Consider the following 12,914-nt stretch of genomic DNA (forward strand, 5'->3'; position numbering starts at 1 on the left):
TGTTCGTATTTACTGATGACTCACTAATACACTAGCTCTCCGGAGATCTCAGCACGAGAGTTCCCTGATGAGAAATTTGCCCGTGTCTATGATCTGGCGTTGCTCTGCTGAATGACCTTCAAGATATCGAGTCTCCACTAGTTGATCCACAGCGTTCAACCAGCTCCTCCAGACGGTCGCAATGGATTCCTTCCCGTTGGAACCTTACCGCTCCGCGCGTCTCCTTTATCGTGCGCCAGAGGATAACCCAGCAGACGATGCATTCTTCCAAGCTCTCTACGCCGACCCCGTAGTCGGATCTATGGCCACGACCGCCCTCATACGCCCGCTCAGCACAAAGGAGCGGAAAGAGTTGCGAGAAAGGCTTGCTGGTGCATTCATGTCAGTCATGATATGTATCATCCCCGAAGAGGGCTCTGATAAGGTGCCCGAGGCAATTGGTGTGATCTCATTGAAAGAGCAACTCCCTGGCTTCACACATAATCGCACACACGAGTTAGCGATCACTATTGCGCGCCAGTACCAAGACAAGGGGTATGGGTCTGAGGCTATCTCATGGATGCTGGACTGGGCTTTCCTGACTGCGGGCCTGCACCGCATTGAGCTGATGGTCTCTGAGTGGAATGAGAGGGCACAAAAAGTGTACCAAAAAATTGGGTTTGTATCTGAGGGACGGAAGAGGCAATGTGTGTGGAAAGGTGGGAGGTGGTGGGATTTACTCTATATGGGTATTTTGGCGCATGAGTGGGAGGTGAAGAAGGCTGCTGACTCCTGAAAGCTGAATAGTGATGTGAAGAACAGGAGATATTTCATAAATGATATAGTGCCAGCTCTGACAAAATCTTGTGTAATCCACTATTATTGTACATAACAATCATATAATACAAATAGACGGATGAATGGATGGATGAATGGATGGATGAATGGATGGATGAATGGATGGATGAATGGATGGATGAATGGATGGATGAATGGATGGATGAATGGATGGATGATGTGATATAAGATGTTGGGGTTTAGGGTGTAGTTTAATGAATGCCTCCTCGTGAAGACTCGATTGATCAATGTCTTTTCAAAACAGTGCGCCGGCCTTCAATCCAAACTCTAACTTAGTCCTACGCATAGCACCGCCAGGTCCACAATCCTGAATCCCTCCTCCGCGGCATGAACAACATTTAAACAGGACCATCTCTGAAAGGTATGTACTGTTGCGGGCATGTCATGTTGGACGATGGAACTACGCCTTGAAGGTATGCCTGAACATGTCGAAAGTAACAATCTGACCCCCTCTGCTCAATGACAGTATGCTGCATCGAGAGGGAGATACCACGAGTAAGCCTAAATTATTGTTTGAGGTGGTTGTATGATTGAGATTTGATAACAACTTACACCAACAGCTTCTTGCAATAGGAGTACTGATCCGGTAAACTGAGAAGACATGTTGCGCGCCCTGCGAAGAGGTCAAATCAATTAGCAACATACCAGATGGCGGGGCAAGTTGGCCAAAACGTACGATTTCAAGGGCGTTAGAGGGTCGATGGTATTACTTGTAAAAAGGATTGGGAAGGAAGTAGGCCTGTCTAGTCCACTTATTGGGCCTGCATAAACAAAAACAGGTCAGATTATGCTTCCAATAAACGTATATTTACCTTTCTCAAGATAAAGACTAGGGCGAGAGAGAGAGATGCTTACCTTGAACCACCATGCTATCAGGCAATTTCGGTCGGAATGATCTGCACAAGATATTGTCTTGGTAGATGGGGTAAATATCACCGATGTACTTGCTCTTCGAGATCGTGTACTCGACGTAACTCTTAAAGTCTTCCATGGTAGTAAGCCTGTTTCTCCGATACGAATCGGCGCACTGAATGGCTAGACGGGCGTCGGATATAGAATTCAATCCGTCAAACATGCCTGCAAGCGCAGACATGTCCCCACACTCAAGCTGGTGTAGGATGTCGGCCATGACAGGGAAGTTCTTCAGTGGGGTGTAGATAGTGGTGAGGAAGAGAGCCTTCAGATCGGAATAGGTGGCCAGTGTCGGTAGGACTTGACTTCGGACTCCGCTTATTGGAACCGGATGGTCCTGAAGCTGATGGACGATGCCGTCCAGTCTAGCCGTGATGTTAGCTGGCGTGGGTCCCCAGAAGGAACACTTTCCAGGACCTGCGGAATGGCAGAAGCTCGAGAATCTTTCCATGGCCTCGTCCATTTGATCAACATTGTCCCTCCATTCATTGCTATAATACTGCTCTGCGTTCACTACACCATCTAGTATCATTCTCCCAACTCGCTCAGGAAACATGGAAGCGAAAGTGCTGCCAATGACAGTGCCGTAACTAATGCCATAACACCACAATTTGGCGTCTGCTGGTGACTGACCGGCCACCTCGGCCTCAGCTTCTATAAATGTGAGCAGATCATGGGCGACCGCCGGTGTGGTCACATAGTAATCATGGGATGACTCATTGTCGACAGCATCATTGCACCACTCTCCGTAAATAGAGCTTGAATAGTACTGTTCTTCAAGCGAGGTTGATGAGGTGTTGGTAGCGCCTGTACTGTGCAGTTGAATGAAGGCCAACCTTGCTTCTGAGTTCCCTGAGAAGCAGTCGAGGCGCAAATCGCTGTTGTTCACACCACGAGGGTCAAAGGAGACGAAGTTGTAATGCTCTCCAAACATTTGCCCTGCAACAGTACGGTATGTGAGGAGGAGATCAACACCAGAACCGCCTGGACCCCCTGATAATGTGTCAGTCCAGTCATACGAGTTTCAGGTAACTTTGTATGATTGATATCGAAATCTTACCGGGCATGATTACAATGCTTGGAGACTCGGCGGTGGCATTCTTCCCAGCCAGTTTTATGAAGGCGATTGACATCGTGCCAAGACTTTTGTTTGAATAATCCAAAGGAACCAGAAGTCTAGAGCATGTAAAGTCATCGAAACATGGTGTCCATATGAGGTTGGCTGATGGCTCAATCTAGATGGCTAGTTAGAGAAGTTTTAACCCTTAGATTAGAGAATGTGGTTAGGTAAAATCACATTTTTGAATCCATATACTATGCCTGGATCACGCCAAATATGGGCATTGCATCCCAAGCTCAGGAAAAGGATCAGTGCATTCAGGCGTCGTGTCATTGTTATTCCCAGAAGGTTTCTCACTGAGCTTTCTGTTATATAGCTTGCAAGAAACCACCATTATAGCCAGCACAGTTGCGACATCTGGGAACTATTTATACCAAGTTGAATTTCTTAGGTGACTTCTTAATGAAGTTTATTTCATTCAATTGCTACACTCCTCAGGCAATAGCATCCCTGCCAACTTACAACCCCTATTGTGGCACTACCTCTGGATGCTCCGCTTGTACGAACCGACCAATCGATATTTTATCACCATCAGGTTTCGCTATGGAGGATGCGGGCATGAATTCTTACCTCTTAACCTTGTCAGAGTATAAGTGGGTCTGAGGCTTTACTCACTGCGGAATCTCAAGTGAGGTCACCATGTGGACCAGATTATAGCATAATCCAGAGATCCACAGAGAGATATCTGCCCATCGCACCTCAGTATTGAACCCCCTCCTCACTGGAGTTGAATAGGTAGAAGCTCTGCGTTAATTGGCGCCCCGCTTGTACAGACTAGTCTATCAGGGTTTATCATGGCTGGTTTAGACTTACTCCGTACGCTACTCCGTCTTCTCCAAGATTGAGCACTCTCCTTCCATGGTCCCCCACTTATACGAACTAGCCAATTAAAACTTACCATGACATGCACTAATCTGTATCAGAATCGGTTAGTTTGTCTTTGGCCTATTTAATTGATTTCCGGCCTTCTGTTTTTGTACCGTCTGTCTTTTCTCGTTCAAGCGTCCATCGCAAAGATGTGGGAGATGTCTTCCCCGCTGGCATACGAACAGACGAATAGACAGTCCTTCTGAACTTCGATTGGCGCCCAACATAGATTGCTTTTCGAAGCGAATGCCGCGTGCACATGGTGGCCCCGGGAGTGCCCACTGCTTAAAACGGCGCGAACCGCAAACCTAGGCCAGCTAACACCAAAGCGATGGATGAGATTAAGGGGAACACCAAAACGACAAACCAAGCGTGGAGAAGAAAGCCTCGCAAGTTCTCTCCAAAGTCAAGACTGGGCTGTAAGACTTGCAAGTGAGTCATGACTACATGTATTGCTACAGAGCGATCAATTGTGTTCAGAGATCCAAAAGATGACACTCAGCCTCGATGCACCAGAATAAGACGAATAAAATGCGATCTATCTCGGCCTTCATGCTTGAAATGCCAGTCCACAGGTCGCACCTGTGACGGCTATAGTGAAATGCCCCTCGCTTTCAAGCATGAAAAGACCAAGATTGAATCAACTTCTCATCACAATGAGAAGGCTGACAGAGCGGAGAGTTGCAACAGTTACAATCCTTGCTCCACGATCAGTGCATATCTTCCTAAAAAGGGGTACCCGAAATACGATGGCCTCATTTGGCAAGATCTCGGACCCTTTATGATCTTGCCAGTGACTGGGTCAGCTCAGGTAGAGGCAATGTGGTTTTTCGAGTATATTTCGATCAAACATCTGAATGGATATCGCCCCTGCGAATCATGGCGTAAGACTCTCATGTTCTTCTCCCAAACAGTGCCATCGGTGCGGTATGCCGCCATTGCTCTGGCCTTGATCCACCGAAACTACCTGTATCGCGATTCGAGCGACCGTATGCGTCACCCGCAATCTTCGAGAGACTGGCTACGGGATAATGCTCCCCTGTTTCACTATAATCGGGCCATTCGCCTTCTTTTGGACCAGGAAAGTGGCAACAGCACCGAAGGAACAGCCGTCACGCTTTTGGTCTGCTATCTCTTCACCTGCTTTGATCATCTGGCAGGCAATTATGTACAAGCAGTGAAGCACCTGCGCGGAGGTGTGGAGCTCTCACGCAACATCGACAAAGCTATACTAGACAACAACAGTACCTATGACAATTCGGAACCCTCTGAGGTTCGCACGCTTATCTACCAGGTCACAAGACAGATCCGCCGTCTCGACATGCAGGCTGTATTATTTCTGGTCGACTGGACTCCAGTCGACATCCAAGACAAATTTGTGTCCCAGTTTCCACCTGACGGTACATTTCCGTCCCTCGACCTAGCTGCCGACCACCTCCAGATTGTTGTCGCTCGGGTAATGAGACTGCGTCACACGGTGCAGCAAATGTCTGCAATGGACAGGATGCCGCCGACGCTTTTGTCACTTAAGGATATCGTACTTGGGCAGTTGAAAACGTGGCTGAGTTCCTTCAAAAACACACTGCGACAAGGCAGATCCTATGAGACAGGCTCTGAAACTTACCCGCTTGTATCACTGCTGCGCCTTCAACATACTGTCGCATGCATTCTTCTCAGTTGTTGCGGACCTGGCAGAGAAATGGACTACGACAACTTCCTGCCCCAGTTCCAGCAATGCGTGGCCTTGGCGGGCGAGTTAGCAGCGGCGCATGAGCGGTATCCGGAGACTTTAAGGCCGACTTTTACACCGGAGATAGGAATCATCCCCTTGCTTTACATAATAGGGGTCAAATGCAGGCATCCCATGGTCCGACGTGAGGTCTTGAGTATCCTACGAGAGCAACCGACACAGGAGGCCGTTTGGGATAGCATCTCTGCTGCCAGGGTGGTTGAGCGGGTGATTGAGATTGAAGAGGGTGGGTTTGAGGAGGGGCAAATGATACAGAGCATGGAACAGATTGCTGCGTGCCAGAGGATTGAGGCTTTGTCTTGGGTACATGTCGCCAGTGAACAGTCTGCGGTCAGGTTGGATATTTCGTATACGTTCTGCGCGCGGGAGGGATTGCATATCGAGTCTCTTCTGATATAACAAACAGAAAGTCTCATCATGTTAAATAATCCATGCTAGACAATCGGTCATTGTACCAAACCGAACAGAAAATGACTCTAGTCTGGACAGCACAGCTGGCCAACTTTGCCGTAGATTCAGACGAGTGCGGAACCTTGCCAACGAGGGATGAGAGAATCCTGAACATGTGAAAAGATTCCCGGCATGCAATCAGGGAAGCAAGCAGACTGCTCTATTCGACTTGCGTAGCATCGCCAGGACAAAAAAACCAAACATTGATGCCCAGGTAAGCCTACACCAGATCATCATGTTGCCCTGGGGTCTGGATAAAGAGAAGTCATCTCGCTCCAGTCTCCTCTGCTGCCAATTCCGTGTGCTCGAGATCTCGAGATGGGTTGTCTGCTGAACCAGTTGCGTCCGGAATTGGTCATGTTCGAAGGGGGGAGATTTACTGTAACTGGGAAATTTCATTCCTGCCTCGTTGGTTGTTGCCTTATACAAAGACTTAATTAGCTCAATTTTACTACTTGCTCCACATTGTTGGGCCTCCTGCGGAAATACGATGATCTACGCTAATATTGACACAGAGGGGAGACCCCATACTCATGAAGATGGTAGTCCAATTCTAGCAAAGTCAATAGTTCTCCAATTCGAAAAGACTGCTAAATAAATATGCCTCGCTGGAGCACAATCTCACATTGAGGTTAATAGCAAAACTGTAGGTGCTGGCAATTTCAGAGAGCAACTTGGTTCCACCTCAAATATTTGAAACAGCCTATCGAGATGTTGCTGATAAAATATCTTGTTGACGTTCACGTCCTCCAAGTGATGGACATCCCAGGAGCTTCCTTTTCTGTGATAGCGAATTTATGCCTGTTGTGTGCTATGATAGTTTCACGCCATATCCATGCAGAGCCCGCCGCAACTCCCGGACCAAGACTGAGAATGGTAGCACACAAACATAGAATAATCTTAAGGTAGCCGGCTTGAATCATGCCCGAATATTTCAAATCCCAAAACAAGTAGCCGAGCCATGTGAATACTGAAAGGGAGACGAGGGTTTCGTTAATCAGTGAGTCGGTGAATATACAAATATCATCCTCTCTCGAAGCACTGGCCAGTGCCAGCATGTTTGAGGGGAATGTCGATTCGTCGGCAAAATTGCGCACACGTGCAGCTGCGGATAGGGCAGTTGTTAGTCCCAGAGTAGAATAGATAGTTGGCAGATCACAATTCGGATTGTGGACCCTGTCCTGCATGGTCGTATCGGCAAAACAGCGCGATATGAGCAATAAAGAGACCGAAATCAGGAGAGGGTTTATCTTCCAGAAAAGATGCCAGGATTCCTGGCCAAGCAACGTCGGCCAGGAATACATCAAAAGCACGGGTATATAATGCCACAAAACCATCACAGGCAAGATACCCTTTGTATATTTGGTACTCGTAAGGCGCATATCTGTCGCTTTAAAGACTTCGACAGGACTGAATACGTAGTTGACGAACAAGTAAATCGGATTAACGATTCCCAAGCCGGTAATCCGGCCAAGAAGAACGAAGGGTAGAGGGCTTGATTGATATACTTAGCTTTCTTTGGAAAAGTAAAAATAAAAAGAAAAATAATGAATGGAATAGAGGCTTACAGCTGCAAGGGAGTAAATATGCTGGCTCGGCGAGCAGACTCCACGAGGAAGATGGTGTGGATGATACCAGAATCGAAAATGAGATACTTCGGATAGGCCATATGCCCTGTCAAGTCTCTGTTATGTAATGATGAGTCTTTTCGCACGCCAACTATCAGTTGTCAGAGACTCACAGAATGTGCCACTGTTTTGCGACGAGCCTAGCCATACCAGGGCCTGACGCTCCCCCCGTAAGCATATCTTTCGGAGAACAGCGTCTCAGAAGAGGCCACGAGAATGACATAGCAAACAAGGGCAATGCAAGTAGTGCTCTTCGGATCTTGCTTTCCTTCTGTCCAACACCTTGAACAGGGTTGAACGGCATTGTTCCATTCAAGGACGCTGGCGGCGGTGGGAGATAATCGAGCATTTCGGCCCCAACAAATATTTCTGATATCAGATCTGCCAAAAAGTCCCCCATTCTTGGCATGCAGTGCATAAGTAAAAATCTGTCGAACGGCGTCTTCATCAGCTGAAGTCGGTTGACACTATAGCATGTATTGACGACTGCTTGCGATCTCCTCCGTCGCGACTCCTGAAACGCAAGCAGGCATTCCCTGACCGAATGCTCCGAAAGGTAACAACCACCTTTACTGGATTTCTCTGCCAGTCTTTTTATTGTATTAGCCAAAGCTGCGGCGCTTTCTATGGACATATTACCGCCTTGCCCTATATTAGGCGTCACTTTGTGAACGCTGTCGCCGATGCAGATAATGCGTCCCCACGTCCAAGACTGCAGAATACCTTCCTCGAGTGCAATGAGTTTATACCTGACAGACTTTTGCCATAGCATATCAAATGTCAGATCTGGCCTGATCTTAATATCCGCCTGCTCCCGTGCAAATTCGGCCGCTGCTGCTCTGTCATATCGGGGGATCTCCCCTAAAGTATAGGCTCGGTCAAGCTTTTTCAGGAGGAAATAGTATGTCCTGCCTCCTCTCCCCACAAATGTGAAGAAGCCGCGGTCTTTATCGTATCCGTAGTCCGCATCGCCGGGCTGAAGGTCTTCGCACGATGAAGTAATACCGAAAAGGCATTGATATTCAGCAGCCATAGCTGTGATGTTTCGTCAGCATAACTTATAACGCCCTTTTTAGCAGCTGACTGACATTTTCGGTCCCTGTAGGAGCTCCCAGGCTTCGCGGCATCGGACAACTTCCACATGTATTCGCGGACCGTGCTATTTGCTCCATCGGCTCCGACGAGGATGTCTCCGTCATAGGTGGTCCGGTCGCTGCAGGTAACGGTCACACCGGAAGAGTGATTATGCACCTTAATTATTTGTTTCCTGGTTAGGAGATTTCTTTTGTCTTTTATATTATCAGACAAGACATCCAAAACGAGCTGGCGATCGCCAAAAGCCATGTCGTACCCAGTTCTGGTATGAAGCCCGCATCAGCGCGCTGGGAGAAAGTAACTCTTCTGGAAACCAACTTGGTGGCTTACCTGGACGCAACCAAGCTTGTCATATCCGTACGCGGCTTCAGCAAATTGCCATTGTTGTCGCGGTCGGACCACCAGAAGGCCGGTTGCTTTCCACAGTTAGTCGTCCAGTCCATAACGCCGAGAGCGCTACAGGAGCCCGCACCACTTGTCTGTACAGTCTATTCCATATACCCAGTTGATCCAGGATCTGTCCATATATCAATTCAAATGAAAAATAACCAATTCAGGACAAGATCGTACCCGGCTGCCGTTGGGTAATATGCCGATAGCTGCCCCAGCTTGGGGCGCAAAATCTGGCCGGCGTTCTAATAAAACGAAGTCCACACCAGCGCTCTAAATTGCCATTTTCACTGGTAAATAACTTCTCGGGTCTTGGAAAGCAGGGAGCTGGTACCTCCAGTGCATTGGCAAGGGTGAGGCCAGCAACACCACCACCCGCAATAATAACTCGGCATCCCATTTCTGATTTATTGGACACAAAAACGAGATACAATAAGGACGCCAACGATGACTCCGACTGCACACTATGATTGGATTATGCGCTTGATTTAGGAACAGGAGGTGGAAATACCTGTGGGCATATATACTGCTTTATAGTTCGGTACCGGCTGATATGCTGGATTAGGCGGGAAAGGATAACCCTCTAATTTCCAGCTAGTAATGAGGTTGTGATGCATACATGCTCGGTGAAGCAATGTCCGAAGGAGCGAATAAAAAAGAAGAAAAGGAAAACATAGCGGAGGAGTGGGAGGCGGATTCACTCTCTACTTGAGAGGGTGAGTGATGATACCTTTCCCTTAGTGTGAGAGAGACCCTCTGCATTTTGGCTTGATTTGCTATCCGCAAACACTTAGGTAACCCATGGTTAGTATACTTTTACAGCAGCTTATGCATCTGTGTGAAACTAATTCATTCCGCATTTGCCACCAAATTCAAGATGCATGATGGTTACAGACTCTTGCAGGGCAACGGCTCCACATTGATACATTTAGTTACGTAGTAGACCCGTTGCGCATTTGCCGCCAGATTTCTGGGCGCATCCCACCATGACAGCCACAAGTAAATCCGATCTACTCAGGATAGCTCTCTGGTAACCCTGACGTTTATGGTGTTGAGGCCCGGGGCAGTCTGACCATTGAAACAGTCTCGCACAATCTGGATATTATCATCAGAGGTTCCTACAAGTTCGAACTCGAACCTGCGGATAATTGTGCCTAAGACAAGGTAGAGCCAGCAATAAGTCATGCTGTTTGGAAACAGTATTTGTCAGTCTCAATTCAGAAGGAACTAAAGCGGGGGCATACTTTTGGCCCAAGCAGCTCTGAGAACCCTTAGAAAACGGTACCAAGTACCGCTCTAGGCTTTACGATGACCCCACAGTCATCCAACGCTGGGGTTCAAATTCCAATGGATTTGGGAAGATCTCTTCATCTCTCAAGATGAAGTGCGTAGACATGCTCACAGGAGTCTGTGTCGTAACTATCAGCAACGTGCGTGCTGTAAAGGGAAGACTACGTACTCCAGCAGGTATGCGCCATTTGCCGTAGATCAAAGCCTCATCAGGTGCAATCCGGGGTAGCCTCGTTGTAACAACTGCAGATATGCGCAGCCCTTCTTTCACAATCGCTGACTGGTTCAATTATTAAAGCCCAGTAGTCTCTCAGGACGATAGAGCACTATACCAGGTATTCTATGCGCTCCAACTTATTCCACGACATGGCTTCCAGAGGATCTGGAAAAACGGTTTCCAATTCCTCTCGGAGTTTCCAATACACCTCCGGGTTTTTAAGTATATGGAACATCGTCACGGCGAGTACTTGAGATGGTGCATCAGTCCCAGCAACCATGACGAATGTTGCCTCGTCGGTCATTCGCCGCAAATCATTCTCTTCAAAGGATATCTTGTCTCTTAGTGCAATTGTATGTTGGATGCAGCCAGATAATTCATGTTCAGCATCCCTTTCAAGGGACTTGCCATGTATTTTCCTGACAGTGGCGCCGATTTGCTGCTGCCCTATTAGCTCTGCATTGCGTAGGAGCGTATAGACAACACACCGATTCAGCTGCATTGACATAGCTGAATTTGGGAACCAGCAAACCAGCAAGCCATGGGAAATTGCGTCCAATATAAAGCAGCTTCGGTACGTGCCTCACTAATATTAGGTGTTCAAATATTGAATTCACCTTCTTCTTCCAGTCGTCTGTCAGGTAGAGATTGTCAAGGTATCCAAAGCATCCGCTTGGACCAAAGAAGTAAGTCGAAACAGTATCAGCTGCAAAGCAAAGAAAGGCGCTATGTAAGTCAAGGACCCCCTTCCTCCTCATTGCCATATAAAAGTGATCAAGCAGTAGTTCGAGTTTCTCGTGTATTGTAGGCTCGAATTCTAGTATAGACTGTTTTGAAAAAAAGCGGCTCAAGCACTGTCTGCGTATGCGGTGCAATCCATGAGGCGCAGTAGAAAACGTACTCTTGGGTAACCCAATGAAGGTAAACCAGGGATCCTTATCTCTCTTCTTTGTTGGCCCAGCGTAGAGAGCGTCGTAGTAGTCTGGGTCTCTTATGTGCACCTCGAATGGATTTATTCGGACAATAGGGCCATATTCGCGGTGCAGGCGTTCTATTTCCCACATGAATTGGCCTCCTTTAACGAGATCGAAATACGCTTCATATAGTTGCGTTGCAGCCGCCAGCTTCGGTCCCGGAAATTTGGAGAGCGGGCTGAAGAAGAGACGATAGACTACAACGCATATTATAACGAAGATAAAAGCAAAGAGAGTATTCAAGAGATGAAGGACGTATTCAGATGCCATTTCCAAGTGTAAGACAACCAGTCCTGAGCCGACTTCCATGGAAAAAGGGATAAAAACTGTAGCCGAACTACATCTCAGCATTCGCTACTTATAAGACCAGGTAAAGCCGTACAATGCTGCTATTGGTTGGGTACATATCTGTGTGCTAACTCAGAGCTTATTATTAGTACTTGCCACCTGTTTCAAGAAAAAGTGGCACATACTATAACTTCCATTCGCAATGTTCCATTTGACATGGAGCTGCATAGCGCTGTTTAGTCCGCAAAAACAATGCCAACAGAATCCAATCTCTAATTGGTTACAGGAAGATGTCCGTATATGTGGATATGTGTAACTGTCAATAGGTGACGTCGTCGATCAATCCCCCCTTTATGTGCACCTGCTGTCGTACTTCAAACGTCGTACGAGTAAGGTCGCTTGTACGTGACTCTCCCAGTTGCTGGAACCTGCTGATGCAATGGTAAGTACACTGGCTTTTCGGTCGAGCACTTGAGAAGACCAATACCAGAGTCTATTCATCGCTCACAAATGCCCTGTCGGCAGCAAGCTTCTGCTCCTCGTGCTCGGAGATGATAAAGGTCACGTTGTCTCCGTTGATTAGCAGCTGAGCGATGACATAGTGCTGGATTGAAACTCTGCAGATTTCGATCATACGTATTTGAGTCTCAGATGCCCTGTGGTCTTTCCGTTTCCGGTTTCCCCACCATCCTTTCCAAAAAGGCAGCACTGTCGTCACGAAAATTATGACGAGTGAAGCCATTATTCCTTCTGACCCCTAACAGCATGTTGAATGATATCATTCCCTTTTTCTCCGTAAGGAAGCGTTGTGGTTATCGCGTAGGCTTCTGGCATTGGGGAACACCCAGGCAAAAGAGCTCATAGGAACAACCCTGGATATCCTGAGAGTAAGATAGAAAGCCACCAGAGCACAAAATGATGCTAATACTATGCATGGTGTCACTTTTTTTGGCTTCCTTTGTGCGAACTTCTTACTGCGACATCAGCTAGATGGGGACATGACAGGCTGGAGCAACCCTATGACAAAATAGAACAAAAATGAGGATTTCCATTTAGTGCGTTCACATCAAATTGAAGAATGCTGATAATTAACATT

The 12,914-nt window shown here is 47.4% G+C and overlaps 4 protein-coding genes across 4 annotated transcripts; 2 read left to right on the forward strand and 2 right to left on the reverse strand.

Annotated features, from left to right (window-relative positions):
• Nucleotides 1-181: 181 nt before the first annotated feature.
• On the forward strand, nt 182-775 carry ALT_5898 (GNAT family N-acetyltransferase; the record flags this gene model as incomplete). The annotated part of the gene is made up of 1 exon (XM_089599986.1): nt 182-775. The coding sequence occupies one exon, from the start codon at nt 182-184 to the stop codon at nt 773-775; it is 594 nt and encodes a 197-aa protein (XP_089455863.1).
• An 891-nt stretch (nt 776-1,666) lies between these two features.
• On the reverse strand, nt 1,667-2,882 carry ALT_5899 (tripeptidyl aminopeptidase; the record flags this gene model as incomplete). Its single annotated transcript, XM_033564202.2, has 2 exons — nt 1,667-2,742; nt 2,810-2,882. The coding sequence occupies 2 exons, from the start codon at nt 2,880-2,882 to the stop codon at nt 1,667-1,669; spliced, it is 1,149 nt and encodes a 382-aa protein (XP_033420093.2).
• Nucleotides 2,883-4,337: 1,455 nt separating this feature from the next.
• ALT_5900 (uncharacterized protein) lies at nt 4,338-5,885 on the forward strand (the record flags this gene model as incomplete). The annotated part of the gene is made up of 1 exon (XM_033564201.2): nt 4,338-5,885. One exon carries the CDS (start codon nt 4,338-4,340, stop codon nt 5,883-5,885), a length of 1,548 nt encoding a protein of 515 aa, XP_033420092.2.
• Nucleotides 5,886-7,500: 1,615 nt separating this feature from the next.
• On the reverse strand, nt 7,501-11,800 carry ALT_5901 (uncharacterized protein; the record flags this gene model as incomplete). Its single annotated transcript, XM_089599987.1, has 7 exons — nt 7,501-7,655; nt 7,715-8,599; nt 8,653-8,921; nt 8,990-9,075; nt 10,509-10,619; nt 10,672-11,066; nt 11,458-11,800. 7 exons carry the CDS (start codon nt 11,798-11,800, stop codon nt 7,501-7,503), a joined length of 2,244 nt encoding a protein of 747 aa, XP_089455864.1.
• Nucleotides 11,801-12,914: the final 1,114 nt, after the last annotated feature.

Source organism: Aspergillus lentulus (assembly GCF_001445615.1).
Source record: "Aspergillus lentulus DNA, contig: Alt09, strain: IFM 54703, whole genome shotgun sequence".
Lineage (NCBI taxonomy): Eukaryota > Fungi > Ascomycota > Eurotiomycetes > Eurotiales > Aspergillaceae > Aspergillus > Aspergillus lentulus.